This window comes from Arvicola amphibius, chromosome 12 (assembly GCF_903992535.2).
Source record: "Arvicola amphibius chromosome 12, mArvAmp1.2, whole genome shotgun sequence".
Classification (NCBI taxonomy): Eukaryota; Metazoa; Chordata; class Mammalia; order Rodentia; family Cricetidae; genus Arvicola; species Arvicola amphibius.
The window spans coordinates 122,017,939-122,042,521 of NC_052058.2; the positions used below are offsets into that span (position 1 = coordinate 122,017,939).

The window sequence follows — 24,583 nt, forward strand, 5'->3', positions numbered from 1 at the left end:
TCTTCTTGGAAGTGAAGTTTAAATAGAACACGTAGGAGTGAAGAAGGGGCATGCAGGTGGGACGCCCAAGAGGGAAGTATGCGCACACAAACACGCCAATGCTGATTTGGGCTGTGCTCTGTTTGAATGGAACTGGGCATGGAGTAGGACACAGCAGCGTGGCATGAAGCCAGGGACGTGGGCATGCCAACTTCAGGAGCCCCCACAGGGGGCTGAGGGCAGCTGGGTCTCAGCTAGGGATGTAGCTATATCTGGGTACCTTCTGGGGCCAGGGAGTCAGGGTAAGGCTGGTGAGGTGCCAATGGAAGCCAGGGGTACAGGCAGAGCTGAGAGTTACTTGAAGGACACCCCATGTCCCAAGCCTCCAGCAACTGAAAGGAATCACTGGCTACACAGAAGGCAGAATCCAAGGGACCAAGCCGAGGTCCTATGGTCCTCTGACACTAGGCACGGGACGCAAAGTGGAGGAGCCTGGAACAGCTAAGAGCAAACCAGGAAGGAAGGCGGGTCTGGGGCAGGTCCAGGTGAGGGTCTCTCTTAACTTCAGCTCCTGCAGCGAGTCCCTGACAGAATAAAGAAAAGCCGGGAGACAGAAGGAAGGGACCGGGACCTGGAGGCTGTGAGAGCGGAGCTGAGAGTGACAGACGGGCAGAGACACGTCTGAGGAACATGATAGCCCTGTTCTCCCCAGGAAGCCATGCCAGCTCAGGCCTCTGGAGAGGCCGCAAGGACACTTCATCCGGCTTCCAACACTGTAGGAACTTGAGGGCTGGGGTCACTGAGAGATCATAAGTGCTGGGAGTCGGGCTGGGGCAGCTCGGGGGGCTGCTCTGCTGGCTGCTTTTCAGGAGCAGCCCCATCTTTCTGGTCACCTGCTGGAGCTGGGACAGGGACGTCGTCTGCGGAGGAAATGGGAGAATGTCGTTAGACAACCCACGACTCCCAGGCCGACTCCTTCAGATCTAAGGTCCAGGGTCCAGAGCCAGTACCTGTGTCTGCACGGAACTGCAGCTGTCCCTCAGGTTTGGAAGGGGGAACATTCTGTTCTTGCTGTTGCTGCTTCCTTTGCTCCATCTGCAGGACAGCCTGCAGGAAGTGGACGCAGAGATGAGAGGTTAGAGCCACCGTGCAGGGATCCACACTAGTTGGCATTCATGTCTCCTGCTGTGGCTTAGGCATTCCCACACTGAACCCTTATCCTCCTGTCTGTCCTCATGAAAAATGGCGGTGGCAGCATAGCCAGGCGTGGAATCCCCCACTCTTACTAACAATGCATAAATCTATCCACTATCATTAACATGGGAGCTACAGGCCATCCCACCTGAACACTCGTCAGGATACAGGAAAAGGCCATTTGAAATGCAGATAAGGGGCCCAGGCTCCCCAGGTGGTCACCTGCTGCAGTTCTCTCTTCTGAGCCTCTAGGCGGTCCTGGGAGCGCCCCAGGGCCTCTGTCTCCTGGCTGAGGCGCTGGGCCTTGGCATTCAGCTCAGCCTCCCTGGCAGCAAGCTCCTCCTCAAAACGCCTCAGCTCCTCCTCTGTGTAGGCCGGATACATTTCCACTGTCTATAAGACACAGGACACAGGCAGTTGATGAAGGGGGCAACCCCAGCCTCACTGAGGTGGAAGGGTGAGAGGCTGGGGTGTATGTGTGCTACTGGCACACCCAGAGACCTGACTGGGATGGAGTGTTTGATAAAAGACTAGAGAAGGAAGAACAGGGGCCTAGAGATAGGGAATGGGGGATAGGAGATCAGAAAACCAGAAGGAGGGACAGAGACCCAAACAAACCAGGAACCAGCCGGAGGTGCTGAAGGAAAGGGTGGACTGGGAGATCATTACCTAGGCCAGAGAGTTCCCCCATCCTCACCTTCCATCCTTCCCCAGTGTCCCCAAACTCCTTCCTCTGGGTGGATGCTAGGAACTCCTCCAGGGTCACAAGACGGTCCTGGTTGCTGTCCACCTGGAGAGCCAGGTCAAGGTTAGGGCTGTGCTGAGCCTGCTGCCCACTCCCCCCACAGCACGGCTTCGCTCACATTCTTCATCACATGCTCCCTCATTCGCAGCCGCTCCTCCTCCATTTCTCTCATGTCATCCTCCTCGTTCTTCGGGTCATAAACCTTCTCCAGCTGCAGGGGGAGAGAGAAGCGTGAGGTGCTGAGAGGCTCAGGCAAGCCCCACTCCTGGAAACATCCTTCACCTCCTGGAAGACCTTGGGGCATGATGCTACTAGTAACCGTTTTGTCCCCAGGGGCTGCTGGGAGTTGTAGTTTTCTCCTGCACTCTCACTGATGGGAAGGAGAGGCTAAAGTATGTCTAGCCCAGAAAGCTTCCGGTACACTCACCTCCTTGGTAAAGAGAGCTTCCAGTTCTTGCTCATCTAGGACACCATCGCTGTTGATGTCTGAGAAGAAAGAGGTATTAGGGACAGAGGTTTGGATGAGTCTGGTCTCCAAGAGGAAAAAGCTGATGAAGGAATTGTGGGTGGATGTGAGGTCTCTCAGCAGAGAACAAAGAGAATGGTGGCCATGGCCAGCAGGCATCAGTATCCCGCAGGGCCTGTTGCTGTAAGAACCAGTTCTGGCTGTGTGAAGTAGAGGCAGGCAGATATCTTGAGTTCAAGACCAGCCTGGTCTACAGAGTTCCAGGACAGTCAGGGGTACACAGAGAAACCTTGTCTCAAAACCAAACCAAAAACTATTGTGTAGCAACCAGGGGCTTAAGAAGAGTCCAGGGGGGGCTGGAGAGATGGCTCAGTGGTTAAGAGTGCTGCCTGCTCTTCCAAAAGTCCTGAGTTCAATTCCCAGCAACCACATGGTGGCTCACAACCATCTATAATGGGGTATGGTGCCCTCTTCTGGCCTGTAGACACACGCAGACAGAATATTGTATACATAATAAATAAATAAATATATTTTTTTTTTTTTTAAAAAAAGAAGAGTCTCTGCCTCTCTGAGAACTAGTTCCATGCAAACACCAGTGGCAGGGAGGTCCATGCCAATCCCAGTGGCCTGGGAGGTCCATGTATCATGGACTACCGTCCTTGTTTGTCAGCTTGTCCCTCAAGATGATGCCTGACTTAGACCACTTCTGTCTCCTTCTACGAACCAGCCCCCAGCACTTGCCATGCACAGGGCTCCAGGGTTTGGCGCTTGCCCGATTGTCTGGAACAGTCCAGACAGATTCTGTTTATCTTTCACGGAGCAGGGAGACTGCTCGTAAGTCACCTCTGCAGAGCCAGCAATGCCACCCATACACAACCTCCTCTGCTCTAATCCTTCCTGTGCATCGTGCATGACAGCCAGGAAGCCCATTGTCTGTGTGTGTGAGTTTCATTCATGTGGCAGCAAGGATACACCATCATTTGGAATCCCTGTTTTTGTTCTTTTTTTTTTTTTTTTTTTTTTTGGTTTTTTTCGAGACAGGGTTTCCTCTGTGGCTTTGGAGCCTGTCCTGGAACTAGCTCTTGTAGACCAGGCTGGTCTCGAACTCACAGAGATCCGCCTGCCTCTGCCTCCCGAGTGCTGGGATTAAAGGCGTGCGCCACCACCGCCCGGCCCTGTTTTTGTTCTTTTAACAACACTGAAGATAGAACCTAGGGCTTTGTGCAGGCTAGCCAAGCACCCTGCCACACAGCGGGATCGCCACCCCTCACCCTCACTTTTCACGTGTGTCTGTACATCCTCTCTGGAACTGTCTTCTATCTCAGCAGCCACTGGTCCTGTGACCAAAGCTTCAGTGACACCCAGTTCCCCGGCACAGACAGCGTTTACTCAGGGGACCTGGAGCCAGAGTCACAGACAGGACGCACAGTGGCAGATACTGATATGGAATCCAGGGGTTGCAAGGAGGGGTGAACTAGGAGCTGTTTGGTGTGCATGAGGTCTAATGTTTTTATTTTTCCGAGACAGGGTTTCTCTGTGTAGCCCTGGCTATCCTGGAACTAGCTCTGTAGACTAAGCTGGCCTCAGACTCAGAAATTTGCTGCCTCTACTTCCGGAATGCTGGGATTAAAAGGCATGTGTCACCACAATAAAGGCTTTTATTGTTTGTTTTCTTTGCTTTTACAAGATAGGGTTTCTCTGTCCTGGACTGGAACTCACTCTGTAGATCAGGCTGGCCTCTGCCTCCTTAGTGCTGGGATTAAAGGTGTGCGCCACCACTGCCAGGTTTTATTTATTTATTTTTTTTAGATTAGGTCTCACACAGCTCAGATTGATTTCCCAACTGCCAAGTGGGTGAGGGTGACCATGGACTCCTGATCTCCTCTCAGATCTGCAGGGAGCTCAGGGACAAAATGTGTACTAGGCTCAAAGTTCCAGATTTGCAAGATTGAAGTTTATCTTGGAATAGCTGCCGAGCAGAGCACTCCACCCTGGGCTGGAGTCAAAGGTCAGTGCGGAGTACCTGTTCCACATTGTGAGGTTCCATTTCTGGCAACAAACAGAGCGAAATCCACCACTTGCTACAGAAATTCACTTAGAAACTATTGCTGTGGGCATCTGAGCCTTTGTCATCTCCCCGTCTCTGGCTCACTCCCATCCCGGCAGCATACCTTTGTCTTAATAAATTTCTTTATAAATTAAAAAAATTAATTGGGGCTGGAGAGATGGCTCAGTGGTTAAGAGCACTGACTGCTCTTCTAGAGGACCCGGGTTCAATTCCCAGCACCCATATGGGAGCTTACAACTGTCTGTAACTCCAGGATCCAGCACCCTCACACAGATATACATAAAAATTAATGATGTGTATGTGTCTACATGTGGGTATGCGCACATGAGCGCAGGCACCTTCAGGTCCTGCCGTATCAGATGCCCAGAAGCTGGCGTGTCTGCTGGATGTGGTGCTTTGTGTGCTCTTGTGGGGACGTGGATGCAAGGATGCACAGCATAGCTCCAGAGGCAGAAGAAACCACACGTGTGCCCTCATTTTCTTTCAGAGAGGGCCTCTCATTGCCTGGACCTGCAAGTGGGCAGGCTAGCTGGCCCAGGAGCTTGGAGGGACCTGCCTATCTCTGCCTCTCCTTCACCAGCACTGGTTATAAGCAGACACCACCTCACCTGGCTTATGTTTGTTCTGGGCTTCCGAACTCAGTTCCTTATACTTGCAAGGCAAGGGATTTTCTAACTGAACCATTCCCCTATTCCCTACATTTTAAAACAATTTATAATTTGGGTATGGTGGTACATGCCTTTAATCCCAGCACTCTGGAGGTAGAGGCAGGTGGATCTCTGTGAGTTCGAGGACAGCCTGGTTTGCAGAGGGACAGTTCCAATTCCAGGACCTCCAGTCCCTATCTTTTCCTTCTTCTTCTTCTTTCCCTTTGGAAATATGATCTCTCTATGTAGCTCTGGCTGTCCTGAAACTCTTTATGTGGACCAGGCTGGCCTCAAACTCACAGAGATCAGCCTCCAAAGTGCTGAGATTAAATGCATGCACCACCACAAAAAATATTACATTTTGTTTAAATCGTGTGCATGTGTGTGCCCGAGTGTGGGCACACTTGTGACACAGCTCAAGGGTGGAGGGAAGAGGTCAACATGTGAAAGCTGGTTCTCTCCTTCTATCACGTACGTTCCACAAATCAAACTCAGGTAGCCAGCCTTCTGGGAGGACTCTTGGGAGACCCAGGCTTCTGGCAGCCAACAAATTTCATTCTCTCAAGCCTAGAAATTTCAATTCCCAACAGTCCTGTGGCAGTTTAAAAACAAAGAGAACAAAATCTTTATGTGTAAGAGTTTTGCCTACATGTATGTATATGTATCATGTATATGCATAGTGCTTCAGAGGCCAAGAGGGCACTGGATCTCTGGAACTGGAATTAGAGGCTTGTGAGCATCACGTGAGCACTAGGGTCCTCTGAAGAGCAGCCAGTGCCCTTCACTGCTGAGCCGACTCTCCAGGCCCCACTCCCATGGCAGTTTCACATAGGCACTTTTTGTTTCTGTGCCTCTTGGGAGTTGTAGTTCTTCTGTACTCCTCAAACCTGGTCTGCACAGTTAGAGGACATGGCCATTCCTTAGAATATAGAGGAAAAGAAAGCCAAGCGGTGGTGGCTTACGCCTTTAATCCCAGCACTCGGGAGGCAGGGGCAGGCAGATCTCTGTGAGTTCGAGGCCAGCCTGGTCTACAAGAGCTAGCTCCAGGACAGGCTCCAAAAGCTACAGAGAAACCCTGTCTTAAAAAACTAAAGGTGTGTGTGGGGGGAATATAGAGGAAAAGAAAGAATAATGAGGAGAAAGACTTGGCCCTCTTCCATGTTAGATCCCAGGCTTAACAACAGGGAGGGGCAAGGCTTGGCCAGTCAGGATATGAAGGAGGCCTGGTAAGGCTCACAGAGCCCCAAGGAAAGGTAGACGTCCCATGGCATTTAGAGGACTGTCAGGACCTCTCATGTCAGCCTGGTTCTGGAACACTCTCCCCACCTTACCATGCAGTATGAAGAAGGTCTTGGGGTTGAATCTGTTGGGGTCCAATCCATCTAGCTCCTCCCATACCTCCTTCAACTGAGCTTGGCTGCCCTGTGGAGAAGAATGGCAGGAGCTTGTGACCAATGAGTTTGAGAGCCATTATATCAGATCAGATAGTGCTATGGGCCTGGCTAGAACTACAATTCCCAGCAACCCTTAGAGCAGTTTCATATAGGTAGATGAACTTTTTGCCTCAAATCCTCTTGGGAGTTGTAGTTCTGCATCTGCATTTTCTTTCTTTTTTTTTTTTTCTGCTTACGAATTGGATGTAGTAAAGCATACACGGGGTACTTACTGGGACATTGACTTTGGGGTGTTCCCGGTGTCTGCGCTGTTGCTCTTGTAGCTTCCTCTCGGCCTCCTTCCGCTGCTCCTCTCCCAGAGACTCCAGGTAACGTCTTCTCTCATGTTCCTTGAGCATCTCATAGCGTTTGAATTCTTCATGATGGGCCGCGTCATACTGGGCGAGGTCTCGGGTGGCCTGTGGAGAGACAAGAGGGCCATGCTCTTCTTGCCTCTCAGAAACCTGGCATGACTTCATTTTCTTGGTCTTCATGGTTGGTCCAACCCACAGCAACCCCTAGGCTGCTTTCCCAAAGTGACGATGTTCATGTAGTAGCAGCTTGGATGTCAATCTTTCAAGTCCTCCACCAGCTCAGCATTTCAGTAATGAGCAGGGGACGGCATGTGTGGTGGGCTTACTAGGGAAAGTAGCACAGCTTGGGTAGCCAAGAACATGTCAGGAAGGAGCCAGCCTGCAGTCTCAGCACTTGGGAGACTGAGGCAGGAGGATGGCAAATTCTAAGCCAGCCTGGGGCTACATATCAAGACACTGGCTCAAAACAAATCTTTGTTTTTTTTTTTTTTTTTGGTATTTTGGAGCCAGTCCTAAAATTAGCTCTTGTAGACCAGGCTGGCCTCGAACTCACAGAGATCCGCCTGCCTCTGCCTCCCCAGTGCTGGGATTAAAGGCGTGTGCCACCATCGCCCGGCCAAATCTTTTTTGTTTTGTTTTGTTTTTTCGAGACAGGGTTTCTTTGTGTAGACCTGGGTGTCCTAGGACTAGCTCTGTAGATCAGGCTGCCCTTGAACCCACAGAGATCTGCCTTCCTCTGTCTCCAAGTGCTGGGATTAAAGGCGTGCGCCACCATCACCTGGCTAAAACACATTTTATAAGACTAGGAATCCATGCTTTCTCAAGCTACTAAGTTTGTAATTGATCACCACAGTTGCTGTGAGGACAGATGCACACCAGGTGTCTCTGCACCAACGGACAGCTGTCGGTGCCACCTACACCAGGAGGAAGGCTTAGGCATCTAGTGGATAAGCCCGGGACGCTGCTGAGCACCTGACAGTGCTGAGAACAGACTCCATCAGGAGCCTAGTCCCCTGCTTTCGCGTGGAGAACCAGGAGGGCGTGGAGCGCTGACCCAGACACACAGTTCGACCCAGGTCCCCCTCCTCCCCACTGAGCATCCCGTACCGTGTGGAGCACTGACTCAGGTCCCCCTCCTCCCCACTGAGCATCCTGTGCCATGTGGAGCACTGACTCAGTTCCCCCCCCCCCCCCACTGAGCACCCCGTACCGTCTGGATCAGCAGCTCTAGGTCCCGAGCCTCAAATGTGTGCTGGTTCTGAGGGTCCAGGTGTTCAAACTGCTTGAGGAGGTTCAGGTGGTCCACCTGCAAGTCTGGGTAAGGGAAGATCAGACAAAACAACACCCACCATGGCTTCTCTATCAGAACCTCTGAGTTGGGGCAGGAGTGCAAAGGGCAAAGTCACAGAGGGCCAAGGAAGATGGCACATGGGCCTGGGACACGTCGGAGGTGAGCCCTCCACTGACTCTGATGCTTCAAATAACAAAACCACGAGGACAGCCATGCCGGTCCAGGCTGGCCACTGCAGCCTGGTGCCACGCTTCGTGACCAGCTCCTGTTGGTTTGCTGCCGTGAGAGTGAGCACGTCTCATCCAGCTCACGTGGCTCTCAGCAAGCTGCTACGGAGCCTCGGCAGCAAGTGCCTTACTGGCTGAGCCATTTGCCAAGCCCCAAACCACCTGTCTAAAGAATATAATTTGATGGCTTTAGTGCGTTCAAAGGCGCATACACGCGCCACCACCAGTACTTTTAGGACACTGCTGTCATGCCCAGTCCCTTAGCCAGAAACACCTTTTCCCTCTCCAGCCACTGGCAGCCACGCATCCCCATCCCATCTCTGTGGATTTGCTCTTGGGAACATTTCGTGTGCTTACTGCCTTCTATGTCTGGCTTCGTACAGCACCCTATTTCCGCTGTTCTGCCTGCCAGCTTCTCTTACTTTTCTTAGGGCTGACTAAAGTTCCATGGTGTAGATCATGTCTTACTTATCCACCCCACAGCTGGTGGACATTTTAGCACATGTGTGTACAGGTGCATATCACAGAATTCATGTGAAGGTCAGAGGTCAACTATGTGGAGTGGTTCTCTCCTTCCCAGCATGTGATTCCAGGGTTCAAACTCAGGTCCTCAGGCTTGGGGGCATGTGCCTTTACCCATCCCACAGGCCCTTATTACAGCCCAATAGAGATATTTAAAATAAAAAGCAGCAATATGTAGTGGCCTACACTAGTACTCAAGAGGTAGATACAGAAGGATCAAGAGTCCAAGGTCATCCTTGGCTACAAAGTAAGTTTGAGGCTAGCCTGGCTGCATGAGACCCTGTCTCAGCAAGGCAAGCTCGCACTGGGTGGTGGGGGCACAAGGATTCAGGAGGCAGGACAGGTGGATCTCTGTGAGTTCAAGTCCAGCCTGGTCTACAGAGTGAGTTCCAGGACACAGCCATCCCCCCACACTCACTGGGCTCTTGCTTTGCGTCCATCTTGGCCTTGAGCAGCATCCGCAGCCTTGACACCTCCTGTCGCTTGAGTTCGTCCAGCTTGGTGCGCACGTGGTGGCTGACGAAGTCCAGCTCTTGGCTCAGCTTTCCACTCTTCCCAGGAAAGGGAGGGGGGGCCCCAGTCAGGCTGGTGCTGGGAGGGAGTACGCTGGGTAGCCCCCTCTATACCCTAGACACTCAAACCCCCAAAGCTCCATTATGCTCTTGTCTTCCTTTATCACAGGCTGCCCTGGTACCTGGAAGCCCACATGACCAGGATACAGCCTGAGCTCAGCAGAGAGGCCCTGCTCACCTCAGACCCAACAGTACTGCCTGGGAACAAGTATGTCAGTTCTCAACCAGAGGACCTTCGCACACGGGGCCACTGACTCTCCTGCCACCTCTTTCCAATCAGTTCTGCCTTCCAATATTCACAGAGGGGGTACATCCCCCTTAAAAAGCATCTCCAGGCATCGACCTCGCCCACCCACAGAGCACTGAGCCCATTGCTCTCTCTGGGCCTGCCATGTCTGACATAACTTGGACTCTGTATTCCTCCACTAGAGCTGACCCTGGCCTCTCCTGCTTACAGCCCAGGGCTGGCCAGTATCCCTGCTAGGTATAAGCATGCAGCATCATCCCCAAGGGAACCGCCAGTAAACACCTGAAGCACCAAGAAGGCGTCTTTTGCGACCCAGATCTGTTGTCTGGGATGCTCAAGACTGCCAACTTGACAAGATCTAGAATTATCTGGAGTTCAAACATTTGAGCATGTCTAAGATGGAGTTTCTAGACAGGGTAACTAAGGTGGGAGGACACGCCCTAACTGGCGATGGCACTATCTCACGAGCTGGGCTCCAGAGCTGAATAAAAAGCAGAAGGGTTTGCTTTGACTGTAGGTACAATACAGCGCTGATCATCCTCCTGATCCACGCCTGTCTATGAGGGATGGCACCTAAACTGTGGACAAGGGCAGTACTTCCTGACCTTGCTTTTGTCAAGTACTTTGATACAGTCATGCCAAACTAGCTAAGACAGAAGTCAATTAGATGACGCAGAAAAGAACTCAAGGGCACCAGGTCTACCTCCTAACAGATGGTAAACTGGGGTTCCATAGCTCGTGAGGACTCATCTCTATGCTTAAACAGATCTGTGGGGTCCCCAGATTCCTTCCCAGCTGTGGTCCCGAGAACTGCCCTGAGCACGTCCTCCCCCACAGCCCATGCCTAGAGCACCTTGATGTCCTCGGCGTTGGCAGCTTGCAGCTTCTCCCGGAAGTGCCCGTCTGTCTCCAACACATTAATGACCTCCTGGAGGTACCGGTGGTAGTACAGGCCTGTGTCCTGAGGGACAAGGGCAGACATGACATCGCGACACCTGCCTATCCTTCTAAGTTCTTTCCCCAGCCAGGACCACAGCTCAGCTGCTAAGTTGCAGCTGATGTACGTGCTGCACACACGGGAGGCCTGCTTTAGCGGCTGAAGACTCCAGAGCCAGCCAGCCCAGTTGCGACCTCTTGGGAGGTGCTATGGCGCACAGGAAACGAAGATCACGGGAGATGACTAAGGGAGGGGGGGGACGCTTTCTGCAGGAGCGTGAGGACCCGAGTTAAAAGAGTCAAGCAACAGGGGGATCTCTGTGAGTTGGAGGCCAGCCTGGTCTACAAGAGCTAATTCCAGGATAGCTAGGGCTCTTACACAGAGAAACCCTGTCTCAAAAAAAAAAAAAAAAAAAAAGAATGGCCAATAACTGGCAATTTAAGTTTTTTGTTTTTCTGGTTTGGTTTAGTTTGGTTTTTCGAGACTGGGTTTCTCTGTGTAACATCCCTGACTGTCCGGAGCTTACTCTATAGACCAGGTTGTCCTTAAACTCACAGAGATCCGCCTGCCTCTGCCTCCCGTGTGTGTGTGTGTGTGTGTGTGTGTGTGTGTGTGTGTGTCAGTGTGAGTGGAAATCAGAGAACACCTTGCAGTACTGATTCTCTCCTGTCAGCGTTCAGGCCCCAGGGATTAGACACAGCCAGACTTGGCAAGACAGTACCTTTAACCAGCTGAGCAACTTATTGGCCCCACCATGTTTTTGGCAAAAAGTCGTGAAATTAAATCTATGGATCTTCATGGTAGAAATGGTTCGTGTCTATAGACAGTGAGTTTATTAACCTTTGGATATTTTATACTGAGCTGCTATCTTAATTCTGTCTCTGGTTCTTTACAGCTGGTTTATCTTCAGATGAGTCTATGACAGTCTAATGCCATCTAACCGGTGCCTGAAAGTCATCGTGAGTGGAACCCACTTCAGCTGTAAGTAGTCAGATCAACTCAACGCTAACCTAACTAAACACACAACACTGAAATCTAAATGGTCTTAGGATATCAACTCCCCATGTGGGAACGTTAGGCAGCACAGGCAGGTTTATGGGTCACTGCAGAAAGAGCCCTCCTTCATAGTCAGCTTTACACATCCTTAACATTTAAAACAGTGTGTGAGAGGGAGGGTGGAGACAGCGGGGCTCTGCTGAGGACCAGTAAGGGAAGCTACTTCCTCCCGGTCTAAAAAATAGAATCTGGCCGGGCGGTGGGGGGCGCACACCTTTAATCCCAGCACTCAGGAGGCAGAGGCAGGCGGATCTCTGTGAGTTCGAGGCCAGCCTGGTCTACAAGAGCTAGTTCCAGGACAGGCACCAAAGCTACAAAAAAAAAAAAAACAAAAAAACAAAAACAACCCCCCCCCCAAAAAAAAGAATCTGGATTCGTCCTAAACAGCCTAAAACATTGTATATTATTGTCCCCTCCTTTAAGAATCCATTCAAGCCAGGCAGTGGTGATGTATGCCTTTAATCCCAGCACTCTGGAGGCAGAGGCCAGCCTGGTCTACACAGTGAGTTCTAGGGCTACACAGAGGAACCCTGTCTTGGGAGGTGGGGGAAAGAGTCCACTCAACTAGACCTGTCAGTCATATGACTAAGAGCCTGGTCAAGAACGCTGATTCACCCGAAGACACGCCCGGGTTAGGAGTTAAGGCCATCTTCTAAGCAGGGACACATTTCCAGGCCAGAAGCCCCTCCCTAGGTGCAGCTGGTGGCAGATCTTCGCTGCTGAACCGCCACTTTTCAGAATGCTCGCTCAGAAGCAAAGCATTTACTTCCCCAACTTCTCTGGGTATCCACAGAGCTCCGCTCAAGACCCTCCTCTTCCATCCCACCTCAGAAATCCTGGCTTTCTCTCCTTCAACCGTCTTCCAGGAACCTGCCAAGACAACTTGACTGCCCTATTATTTTTCTCTGAAGCTCTAACAAAATGGTATTCAAGCTTCAAGATTTCAGAGCACAGTACTAACACCTGAGAGGAGGTCATGCCGCACAGGAGCTTGGAACCACCTGTCTCAGGAGGCAGCACCGCCTAACACTGCCAGGGCGAGCACTAGGAAGAACTAGGTCAAAAACCAGGTACCTGGGCTTTGAAAGTTCCAACTCTCCTAAGAGCAAAGGTTTCACAGGGTTCAATAGACATTTGTTGGAGCCAATCAGCAGTCCCCTTGTCCTTTTCTCATTTAAACTACACCTCCCATGAGCTCTTTGAAGCAGGAATGCCTGCTGCTAGGTAGTCCTATCCAATTGCCTATGGTGCTACTGGGAAATGTAGTCTTTTTTTGGTTTTCTACATTTCTCATTAAAGGAGGATCTTAACGATCAGGGAGAGGGGTTTAGGTGAGGGAATGACACAGGTTTTCATTTGAGATCTCTCTTGACTTCCATATCTTAATGACCGGGGGCTCTCAGTTCTGATTGTCTCACCAACACACTACTGCAAAAGAAGGCAGGTAAACCACAAGCCTCGCGTCTTCAACGGGATCCCTGGAGTTTTTACTAGGGCCTTGGGGATGGCAAGCACTGCACCATTACAAACAGCCGGAACACAGGGCAGGGCTACTCACCGGGCTCTCGGTGGCCTGGTTTTCCTCCTGATGGGGTGCCGCGCGGTCCAGGGGCACGGCCAGCACAGCAGACAGCATCAGTAGGGATGGTAGGAGAAGGAAAGGGGTCCCGCGAGGCACAGAGGTAGACATCGTGGCTGGTCTGTGATGAGAGATGGAGCATGGCTTTTTGTTGTTTTGCTACGGTTTTTTGAGACCTGTTTAAGTAGCCTTGGTTGGTTTTGAATTCTTGTTCCTCCTGCCTCTCCCTCCTAAGCGACTTGTAGGCGCGCATTACTACCCCTGCTAAGGATGTCCCAACCCCGAATCCGGCTAGGCAAACGAGTGGCACGCCTCAATGCCATCTCCATTTGCAAAAATGAAGACTCCAAGCGTTTCGTCATCTGGAACCCAGGCCTCCAGCCTCCTTTTCCTACAGCGCAGTCCGCAGACATTCATCCCGGTTCCCTCAAAGCAGGGAATCCTACCCTGGACCGAGATCCCAGGCACCTAGGCTCCCCTTCTCACAGGACTAGCGAGACCCGAAACCCTGAATACCGCGAGCTGCAGCCCTCCGCTCTCCGCTACCGAACGCCCCTCACCTCTCCTAGCGCGGAAGGCGTTTTCCCACGCTGGGACCTCCGCCTGGTTTTTGGTGATTTCCTCCTAAGTCACTCCCACTTTTCCACACGCAGAGGACCCGCCCCCAGGATACTGATTGGTCCACGCTGGCTCCGAACTTCCGCCCGCGTTTGCAGCCCCGCCTCTTTCCGATGAAGTTCCCTTACTTTCGAAAATTTCTGCTTTCTTGGAAGCTTACATTCTTCAACGTGACATTTCCTGCGTCGTTTTCAAATAAAAGTCAAAGCCCTGCATGCGGGTGGGAGTGGGGGAGGGCAACTTTTGCGGACATCTTGCCGCTGTGTCTCCTGGGAATTGTAGTTTTCTCATTTATTTTCGCTCCACAAGTTTCTGCAAGTTTAGTGGCACGCAACTGCATAGTATATTATCATTATTTTTTAGACAGGGTCTCACTATATAACCCTAGCTGGAACTCTGTGTAGACCAGGCTGGCCCAAGCGCTGACTCCCAAGCGCTGAAATTAAAATACCACGACTCCCAGACTCCCAGCCCCCCCCCCCTCCCCCGCCTTTGTTTTTGAGAAATGGTTTTATACATCCCAAACTGACCTCGAAGAGATAGGAGCGCTTATAGAGAAGGAATGTTTTGATTTCCCTGCTCTCTTGTCTCCACTTCCCTAGTGCTGAAATTACAAGCATAAGACACTAGGCCTTGACCCTATCAATTTCTTAAATGCTCTATATGTAGAACAATATATATTGCTAGGTAGATACTCTTGGGTCCCTTTAAGGAATGTTGGCTTGTGGTTCCAATTCAGAATCTCCAGAACAAGGGATCTGTCTGCTTCAGTGGCCTGGAGGCATTATTCTGTTGGACATGGACCGTGAGGGGCCAAGAAGAGGGCAAGTCATTGTGGGAATCTCCTTTTCCGAGAAATTGTCCAGCTGTGTTTAGAGTTCTAGCATCTCGGCAAGACCATGAGATCTTCAAGCTGGCGCTAGGGAGGAGTGGGCGGGAGGGGTGGGCACCCCTGGGATTCCAGACAAGTGAAGGTTGAGGGTCTGGGACTTGTGACCCTAAGCCCCGAGTCCCAATACTTAGAAGCAGAACAAGCCTTACGTACTTGGTAGAAAAGTGGATTTTTGTGTTCCCAATAGTGCTTAAAGCTCGACACATGGAGCTTAGTCTCAGGTGGGAATTGGGATTTGGGTTGTCAGGGTTCAAAAGAAAAATGAAGGCAGATGTCAGATCTTGGAGGGTGGTCACTATTAAGACACGGGCTCTAGGTCTTGATTATGCCTTCCTAATTCTCTAGAACGTCTCAGGAAAATGAACCATGGAAGAAAGAGTGAGTGGGGAAGCCTAATGGGCAGTGGGTTGGGGAGGGAGAATGTCGAAGCGCACGCACTACAGGGATGCTCACTACAGGGATACGCACAGCTCTGGGCTCAAGCTTTGTCTTCACGATTACCACCATCAACTCTGTAGGAAGGAGCCGGAGACCTGGACTCCAGCCTCCCTTTGAAAGGCATACCGGCCAGGATGCTTAGGTCTGCCAGATGAAAGGAGCTTGGGACCTGGACTCTTGAGTCTCCCAAGATAGCTAGAGCCTGGGGGTCTCTGTTTGGGTCCTAAATGGGGAGGGGTTGGGAGAAGGGGCATCATAACTGACCTGGAAAGCTCCCGTCCTGCAACTACTATGACATCACTGGCGCTCAGAACCCAAATAGGCCAAGGGGAGGGGGTCTCGCACAGACAAAGCTGCCCTGCCGGCTGTGGTCCCCAGCCTGTGTTTCTCTCAGGACCTTGGAGGATGAATTCTCGGGAGTAAGGCTGCAGAAGCTGGAACAACAGGTATGGGCCGGAATCCCGCTCTTCATCTTCCCAACCTTCCCTGAGGTTGCTCAGAGACCCCAATCCCATGTTCGTTTTTTTTTTTTTTTTTTTTTTTTTTCTGAATATCAGGTTCTCAAATTAGGAAAAGAGAAAGTAAGAATTCAGTTTTATTTTGAAACGAGACCTTGCTGCCTAGCCCAGGCTGCACTCCAGCTTGTATCTCGGCCCTGGAATTACAGTTGTGAGCCATTGCACTTGCTTTGTTTTGTTTTAAGCTAAATTTATTGTGGGGTAGAGCACACGCACGCCATGGCACGTATGTGGAGACAACTTGCAGGAGCGGGTTCTCTCCTTTGACAGTGCAGATCCTGGGGCTAGAACTCAGGTAGTCAGGCTGGATGGAATAGCAAGCACCTTTCCCCATGGAGCCATCCGCTTCCCTGTCACCTGTGCTGACCTCGTTCTTGCTCCCATCCTCTTCTGTTTCTGGACTTACTACAGATGCGAGTTATTCTACCTGCCTTTGTATTTTGAAACAGGGTCTCACCGAAGTGTCTAGGCAGGTTTGGATATTGCAGTCCAGGCTGAGGAAATGTTTAAGGAGCGAAAGTTCTTGGGAGCTGGAGAGATAGCTCAGCAGTTAAGAGCACTGACCCTTCTTCCAAGGGAGCAGCTGGATTCAATTCTCAGCTCCCACATGGCATCTCACAACTGTCTGTAACTCCAAGATCTGATACCCTCACAAAGACATACATGCAGGCAAAACACCAATGCAAGCAAAAGAAAAAGTAAATAAATTAATAAAAAAAGTTCTAGAGGGCTGGATTCCTAGTTCTTGGAAGAGGAGTTGGAGGTAGATCTGATCTGACCGGAAAGGACTAGAGAGACTGAGGGACTGGGTATCTGGGACCCTAACGGAGGAAGGATACCTGGACTCCGCCAGTCCAATCTCACCCCTATCCACCTCTCTGGTTTCTGTCCTCACCACACACCCTTCTTGTTCCTACAGCGGCAGCTATTTGAGAAGAAACAGCGCAGGAAGCGCCAGGAACCCCTCATGGTTCAGGCCAATCCTGATGCTTCCCTGAGGCACCGTCGACCGAGACGTGGGGACGATCGCTTCCAGAGTGACAGCGGCTGGGGACTTGGTCTGATGGAAGGGATTTCTGGGTGCTCCAGAGTGGGACTTATTGAACACTGGAGGGCAGAGCCTAGTGAGCCCTCGGGTGGGAACTTGATGGATGGTGCTGGCTGCTGGAGGGCTGGCCTAGAGATTTCAGGACTGGTGGGGCCTAATTGCATCAGAAGAGGGAGTTTACAGTAAAGGATTGGGGCCGAATTTAAGTGTGGGGCTTTATGAGGGAACAGGGGTGAGTGGGACCTCGTCCATCCGGGGCAGAAGATTGCTTGGGCTGTGGGTTTCTTAGGAGCCATTCCAATAAAACTGGGCCCTTGAGATTACCTTGTTCTTTGACAGTTCCAGGTAGAGTTTAGAGCCAGAGGGCCAGACCCAAAAGAATTCAGGAACTGGCTTTATCAGAACCTAGTAGAGTCTGAGGGAACCCGGACTCCCCAGAAGACAGAAGTTCTGCTGGTAGAGCAGGATTTCATTTTGTGTGTGTGTGTGTGTGTGTGTGTGTGTGTGTGGTAATAAGGATCAAAACCTAGGGTAACATGCACCCAGTTGTGTGCCTTCTTGAGTTTCGTTTGGGATTTTGGGAGGTGATGCATGTATCTCTGCTGCAGCATAGGCTGTCTTGTATCTTGCTATGTAGTGCAGGATTTGAGGCTGTCCTCCTACCTTCCTCAGGAGACCCTTTTTAAATGGGCTGCTTTGCACTTTTCCCCAGGCGCTGGGAGTCCTCTCCTCCAGAAGAACACACCGCAGGCACATCTGCCCTCCGGGGCCCACAGTGCCCTGGCCACCATGAACTATGGTGGAGATGGTAGTGGCGAGAGGGCCCCCCTATTGTCACCTAGAGGAGCAGGTAACCTTGGGCCACCGATATTTAGAGCATGTGCCTTAGAAGCTTGGGATTCCACCCTTTCTCTCCTCCTCTTGCATCAAAGGGCCCTAAATCTGAAACTCCGTTTTCTCTAGTATACACTCGGGGCGCTGGTGCTGCATTCCACCATCTGTGCTGGCTCCCAGACAGCTCCGATTCAGATGTGGAGGAAGTGAGCATGGAGGATATCCCTGTCATCCCTCCACCTCCCAAGACACATATGGCAAACCGTCGCAGGGGCTGGTTAGCCTCCCCAGGACCTGGTAATTTCAGGGACAGGGGAGTGAAATGTGGTCCTTGGTTCACATGCAAGTTGTCTTCCTTGCTTTGGTTAACAGCTTATATATGAGATATCATAACTCATGGGTCTCCCAATTCATCTGTCTAATCCCTGTTATAGTGTATTCAGATATAAAACATCACCACATCAGATGTATTTATCTGCACTAATTTTGGGAGGGTCAATCTCTATGTATCCCTGGATGGCCTTGAATTCACAGAGATCTACTGGTTTCTGCCTCCTTGTGTTCTGGGATTAAAGGTATGTTGCACCACACCCAAATTATTAATTATTATTATTTTCATTTTTCAAGACAGTGTTTCTCTTTGTAGACCTGACTGTCCTGGAACTTCTGTAGACCAGGTTGGTCTCAAACTCAGAGATCCACCTGCCTCTGCCTCCCAAATTCTGGGAATAAAGGAGTGCACCACCATGCCTGGCTCAGATTATTTATTTTAATTCTTTTTGGTTATGCGTCTGGGCGTCTGTGTGTTTGTGAATGTGAGTGCAGTTCCTACAGCAGCCAGAAGAGGGTGTCAGACCATCTGAAGCTGGAGTTAGATGCATTTGTGAACCATCAGACTTGAGTGCTGGGAAAGGAACTCTTTCTCTACATGAGCAGAATGTGGGCTGGAGAGCTGGCTTAGTGGTTAAGAGCACTGGCTGCTCCCAGCACCCACATGGTGGCTCACAACTGTCTATAACTCCAGTTCCAGGGAATCTGACATCCTCACACAGTGAGGCACACATGCAGGTAAACACCAATGCACATAAAATAAATCTAAAAAAAAAAAGTAGAATGTTCCCAAATGTGCCCTTGACTGTTAATCTATCCAGTCCCTCTGCTTATTTGGTCTTTCTTTCTTTCTTTCTTTCTTTCTTTCTTTCTTTCTTTCTTTCTTTCTTTCTTTCTTTCTTTCTTTCTATGAAAGCTTATTTGCTCATTTACTTCTGGCCAGGAATTTTGGCAGACACATGCCTTTAATTCCAACACTGGAGACAAAGCAAGACCAAGACCAGTCTAGACCAGTCTAGAAATCTAGTTTCGGGCTAGCCAGAGCCACACAGTGAGACACTGACTCTGGCCTCTCCCTGTGCATCCTCAGGGAGATCAGGAGGTCGGTCTTAGTCCTTGCAGATTCCACGTGCATATGAGGTGCTCAGAGTGTGGTCAGCGGAAGAGACAGGCAAGGCAGCTGAGGACTTGAGTTTCTGCTCTAGGTGACAGTGCTGACACCCCCCCCCCCCCTTAACCTGGAAGCTGATGTCCTGACCTGCCACTGCTTCTGCCCCCTAGGGATCAGTGAAGAGGAAGAGGAGGAATCCAAGGATTCCTCAGTGGAACACAAGGCACCCAGCCTGGCCCCAGCCCCTGCAGTGGACTCTGACAGGGTTCATGGAGACTCGGCATCCTGCATGGTGGGAGAAAGCACAGCGAAAAAGAATACAGAAGCGAGCCCACCAGCCTCTGGCATCAGGGTAGGCGGTACTAAAAACCTGCAGCCCCGTCGACAGGGTATGTTGACTAGATGAAGTAGCAACAAGGTCAAAGTCTGTGCTCGGTGCTGCATGCTTGCATTTCCTGCAGTTAGAAGTCCAAAGCAAAAGAGAAACCCTGTCTCGATAAACCAAAAAAAAAAAAAAAAAGACTCCCTCCCCTAAAAAGAATACCCATGAACAGATGAACAGGTGACTACTAATGGAGACTACAAAGCATGATTTGGAAGGGTCATTTTGTAGTCAACATGACTACATGCCTGCTCTTACCACTGAGCGAAACCTGAGCCCCTCACTGGGGGATTCTAGGCATGGCTGCTACTACGCAACAGTGCCGGGCGACCTTGTTGGCATGTTCTGGCAGGTACTCTGGATTTATGTGTCCTAGAGAAGGACCTCACGCAAATTATCCAGTAGGTCTGTGGAGCTGATGAAGTTGCGAGTTTGACCAATGGACAGACGTGCCAGCAAGGTTGGGTGGGTTAGCGGCCATGCTTGACTAACAGGCAGCCGCGGGTCTTCAAGGGTTACCCGTAGCTGGCTATTGGAATAGCCAATCAGTCTGCGCGGTCGAGCCTGACTGCCCCTCCACTTTTGATTTGCACTGGAGCTAGGATGAAGACCTGGAGAAGAAAGAGACTTCGGAGTCTACAGGGACAAACAACGCCCCAGTGGCGCCCAAGGTCCTGCAAGGCAACGGCGACACAAGCAGCCACAATCCTTGGAATATGACCTGTTCCCTGCCCCGCACGCCAGGCCCTCGGCTCGGGGAGGACATGGAGGCCTACGTGCTGCTACCCGCACCCCGAGAGCACATGGTGCAGTGCCGCATCGTCCGCAACAAGCATGGCATGGACAAGAGCATGTTCCCCTCCTACTACCTCTACCTGGAGGCGGACGACGGAGTGGCCGTATGCTTCAGCCCCGGCGGCGGGAGGCTTCACACTGGAGGGGACAGATAAGAAGGGAAACAAGCCCCAACTTCGAGGGTCGTCTCCCTCCCCTTTTTGGACAAGGTTAAAAATTTCGGGAGCCAGATGTGGTGGCATAAAATGCTAATCCTAATAATTCTTGGGAATTGCTGCAGGGAGGGTCAGGGGAGTAAGGACAGCCGAGTTCAAGGCCAGCCTCCTCACCTAATGAGACACTGTTTGAAAACACTAAAATTGGAGCCAGGTGGTGGTGGCGGGTCTTTTAATCCCCCACAGCTGGTAAACAGAGGAAGGCAGCCCTTTCTAAATCATGAATTCCAGACCAGCCAGGCCAACAACGTGAGCCCCTTTCAGCATTTATTTATTTGGGACTCAGGCCTGTGTCTCATAGTTAGGACTTGTCAGCTCCAAGCCCTGCCCACCTCAGTCAGCCAAACCGTTTTAGAACATGTTAGTTTAGGTCCTCTCTACCCTATAACCAAGCCTTATCCATTCCAGAGTTAGTTCACATCTACCAACCCTCCCTTCCCCTTGAGATGAGTGGGTCCCTTTGGCCTCCCAACTGAGTCTTTTTGGCCAAACACCACCAATCCTGGTATAAACTAGGCCTTCAAAGCAGTTCCATTCTCTAGCTGAGCCACGGCCCTCTCCATCTGACCAGTCTTCTCCCAGTGTGGCCTCCACCTCCTCCTGAGAGAGTCGTTCGAGTTTAGAGCTATGTTCAGGACCCTGGCTCTAACAGGTGCCAAAAGGTCAGTCCTGAAGTGTCTTCTCTGGTTTGCAGCATTTCCTTCTGGCAGGGCGGAGAAGGAAAAGAAGCAAAACCTCAAATTATCTCATCTCCCTGGACCCCAAAGACATGTCTCGCAATGGGAACAACTTCATAGGTAAAGTTAGGTAGGTGAAGCCTTCTTGGTGTGTGGCGCCCCTGGCATGTGGGTGAGGCAACAGGTGGCAGGAAGTCATGAGAAAGACAGGCAAATGGACTACATTTCCCAGCAGGCCACAATGCACTAAACTGGACCTGCACCAAAGTCTGATGGGTTTTGTAGTTCTGCAGATTGTACTTCCATAGCTGGAAAAGAAAAAAAACATGAAAGCTTTGGGTACCATGAATACAGGCTGGCATTTAATATGTTCACGTTTTTGATAGGCAGAGGGCTGGGACCCCTCAGTTCCTGTGGGGAAAGAGGTCTAGCGTGTGTGAGTTCTTGCTTCCTGGGTGGAAGAGGGTTCTCAATAGTCGATGTAGGATGCTAGAATGACACTGAGGAATCAGAGGGCTGGGACTGTGATTTTTTTTATTTTCCTTAGAAGATGGGTTTGAGAAACACTTAACACAGAATAACAGTCACTGTCACGGTTATTATTGCTCTGTTCACTGCCCTCCTGGGGCAGATCCAATGTCTTGGGCACGAAATATACCATCTTTGATAACGGGGTGAATCCCGAGCGGAACTACTGGATCCCAGACAATACCCGGATCAGAGAGGAGCTGGGAGTTGTATGTTATGTAAGTATACTGGCAGGGGCAGAAATGAGGGGTGCCAATAGGTGAGACAGCATAAGGAGCGAGGCCAACTGGAATATAATCTAATTAATCCTCCCAGGAAACCAATGTCTTGGGATTCCGGGGGCCTCGCAAAATGACTGTGATCCTTCCAGGAATGGACAGCCGGAAGCAGAGGATGAGAGTTCAGCCACAAAGTGTGAGTGTTTAGGGCTGGAAATCACAGCACTAAGAGAGGAGAATGGGCTAGGGAATCCCATCATAGATCTTGACTTTGTCAGGGTCCCATTTCAGGCAGTAAAAACTAGAGACTCAAAAATGCTGGGGCTGGCGAGATGGTTCAGTTGTTAACACACATGTACTGCCCTCAAGAGGAAGAGGAAAGGCAGAGCTTGTGAGTCTGTGGTTAGCCCCGTCTAAATATCTAGTTCCAGAACAGCCAGGGCTACATAGTAAGACCTTGTCTTAAAAAAAAAATTAATCCTAGCATTCAGGAGGCCAAGAGGCAAATGGATCTCTGTGAGTTTGAGGCCAGCCTGGTCTACAGAGAAAGTTCCAGGAGTCAGGGATACAGAGAGAAACCCTGTCTCAAAAAACAACAAATTTCTGGTTGGTTTCCTTCCGTTAACTCTAGCTCCAGGGGACCTAACGCCCTCTTCTGGCCTTTGAAGACAACTACATTCACACACACATAATCCAGGATATGCAGAAACATATATTACATTTAATCAAAAAATATTTTTTTTTGAGACAGGGCTTCTCTGTTGTAGCCCTGGTTGTCCTGGAACTCACTCTGTAGGCTGGCCTCAAACTCAGTGACCCATTGTCTCTGCCTCCCAAGTGCTGGGATAAAAGTGTGCAGCCATCACCACAGTTTAAGCTTGGCCACTTTGAAACTATGTATAACAACGTATGCATAGTAGAGTGTACATAATGACCTGTGTGTGATTATGAATGTCTGTTCATAAGTTGTAAATAATTTTTGCATAAATGTATATATAAAATTTATCTCTGGAACAATACACATAATATTGGAGATACGGAAATCAACGTGGGAAAGGCGATAAGAAATTCCAAAGCTCAGGTAAAAGAGATCTCTTCTTCTGTCTATTCTGCATGCTCGTGCCTTCTTGAAAGTTCACAAACAAGAATCAAGTAACTAACAACAGTATTTTGAACTTGTCGAGAAGTCACCGCAATCCTGATAAAGTGCTGTTTCCATTCATACCAATAAACAAATTAGATGGTGAACATCAAGGACCAGCTACAAAATGAAAATATAAAATACCAATTACAAGCCAGGTGGTGGCACACGCCTTTAATCCCAGCACTCAGGAGGCAGAGGCAGGGGGATCCCTGTGAGTCTGAGGCCAGCCTCGTCTGTAAGAGCTAGTTCCAGGATAGGCTTCAAAGCCCAAAACCCTGTCTAGAAAAAAACGGGGGAAAAAAAAAGAAAGAAAAAGTGAATTTGCCTAACACATTGGGTCTGCCCCAGGAGGCCGCGGCGAGAGTAATAATAACCACGACAGTGATTGTTACTCTATGTTTAGTGCTTTCTCAAACTCATCTTCTAAGAAAAAAATTACAGTCCCAGCCTGGTCTACAGAGCTCTGTGTAGCCAGGGCTACAACAGGGAAGCCCTGTCTCTAAAAACAAAGAAAAACAAAAGGTAAATCTGGCAATCTAGACACACTATGTCTCAAATCGATAAATAAAATAAAATGTGTGTATCTGGACCAACGGATAGGCGGGTAGGCTAACAAGCGATGCCCTGTTGTATCCCCCAAGGATCAGGATTCGATATTGAGTCGCCTACAAAAGGGTGCTAGACAAGGGCTGCTCCAACTGCAGAACAAAGCCCCATCTTGGAGCGAGGAGAGCGGCGCCTACGTGCTCAATTTTCACGGTCGCGTCACTCGGGCTTCGGTCAAGAACTTCCAGATTGTGCACCCCGATGAACGTGAGCTCCTAGCAACCTGGGTTTGGGGGGCAGAAAGAGGGCGTTCAGGGCGGGAGCCTCGCTTTCGCAAGGTCTATTGGGACATGTAGTCTATGGAGCTCTCTGAGTATCCTAGCTTGGTCAGGGTGCAGCCGCGTGGCTGCATTAGAGTTTAAGTCCTGTTTCCTGGTTTGCTCATCAGCGGACTACCTGGTGCTCCAGTTCGGCCGCGTGGCCCCAAACATATTCACTATGGATTTCCGATATCCTCTTTGCCCACTCCAAGCCTTCGCCATCTGCTTATCTAGTTTCGATGGGAAACTGGCGTGTGAGTAACTGAATAAAATACCATCCCTCACCAGCTCTGTCGTGTGCGTTTGGAGAAAGCTTCACAGCAGTTTTTAGGTTTTTTCTTTGGGGGGGGGGGGGTTCGAGACGGGCCTTTTTTTTCTTTTCTTTCTTTTTTTTTTTTTTTTTTTTTTTGGATTTTAGAGTTTTTCTGTAGTTTTTGGTGCCTGTCCTGGAACTAGCTCTTGTAGACCAGGCTGGCCTCGAACTCATGGAGATCCGTCTGTCTCTGCTTCCCGAGTGCTGGGATTAAAGGCGTGTGCCGCCACCACCCTGCCTCTTGTAGAACAGGTTGGGCTTGAACTCAGAGATCCGCCTGCCTCTGCCTCCCAAGTGCCACCACCGCCCGTTCTTTTTTAGTTTTCTGATACTCATTCTGGTCCCCGACAAGGTAGCTGAGGCTAGCCTTGAACACCCG

The 24,583-nt window shown here is 50.4% G+C and overlaps 2 protein-coding genes across 2 annotated transcripts; one reads left to right on the plus strand and one right to left on the minus strand.

The window, feature by feature from the left end:
• Positions 1-13,985, minus strand: Nucb1 (nucleobindin 1). Its single transcript, XM_038313408.2, has 13 exons — positions 13,838-13,985; positions 13,257-13,398; positions 10,559-10,666; positions 9,305-9,437; positions 8,057-8,160; positions 6,766-6,951; positions 6,431-6,521; positions 2,346-2,404; positions 2,037-2,129; positions 1,871-1,963; positions 1,396-1,566; positions 990-1,086; positions 1-899 (listed from the first exon to the last, which is right to left on the minus strand). The coding sequence occupies exons 2-13, from the start codon at positions 13,386-13,388 to the stop codon at positions 787-789; spliced, it is 1,380 nt and encodes a 459-aa protein (XP_038169336.1). The 5' UTR covers positions 13,389-13,398; positions 13,838-13,985; the 3' UTR covers positions 1-786.
• Positions 13,986-17,503: 3,518 nt separating this feature from the next.
• On the plus strand, positions 17,504-24,178 carry Tulp2 (TUB like protein 2). The gene is made up of 9 exons (XM_038313410.1): positions 17,504-17,641; positions 17,755-17,922; positions 19,237-19,418; positions 20,051-20,347; positions 21,153-21,265; positions 21,767-21,881; positions 21,979-22,077; positions 23,667-23,838; positions 24,020-24,178. The coding sequence occupies exons 1-9, from the start codon at positions 17,581-17,583 to the stop codon at positions 24,151-24,153; spliced, it is 1,341 nt and encodes a 446-aa protein (XP_038169338.1). The 5' UTR covers positions 17,504-17,580; the 3' UTR covers positions 24,154-24,178.
• Positions 24,179-24,583: the final 405 nt, after the last annotated feature.

Bases quoted from the DNA above. Each gene is read 5' to 3' on its own strand.
- Nucb1 (XM_038313408.2), bottom strand. From the start codon at position 13,388: ATGTCTACCTCTGTGCCTCGCGGGACCCCTTTCCTTCTCCTACCATCC. The intron at 2,130-2,345 runs GTGAGTGTACCG...CTCCCCCTGCAG, and splicing joins AAGCTCTCTTTACCAAGGAG to CTGGAGAAGGTTTATGACCC. The intron at 900-989 runs GTACTGGCTCTG...TTTCCTCCGCAG, and splicing joins GCAGTTCCGTGCAGACACAG to ACGACGTCCCTGTCCCAGCT.
- Tulp2 (XM_038313410.1), top strand. From the start codon at position 17,581: ATGAACTATGGTGGAGATGGTAGTGGCGAGAGGGCCCCCCTATTGTCA. The intron at 20,348-21,152 runs GTATGCTTCAGC...TCTGGTTTGCAG, and splicing joins AGGCGGACGACGGAGTGGCC to CATTTCCTTCTGGCAGGGCG. The intron at 21,266-21,766 runs GTAGGTGAAGCC...CTCCTGGGGCAG, and splicing joins AACTTCATAGGTAAAGTTAG to ATCCAATGTCTTGGGCACGA.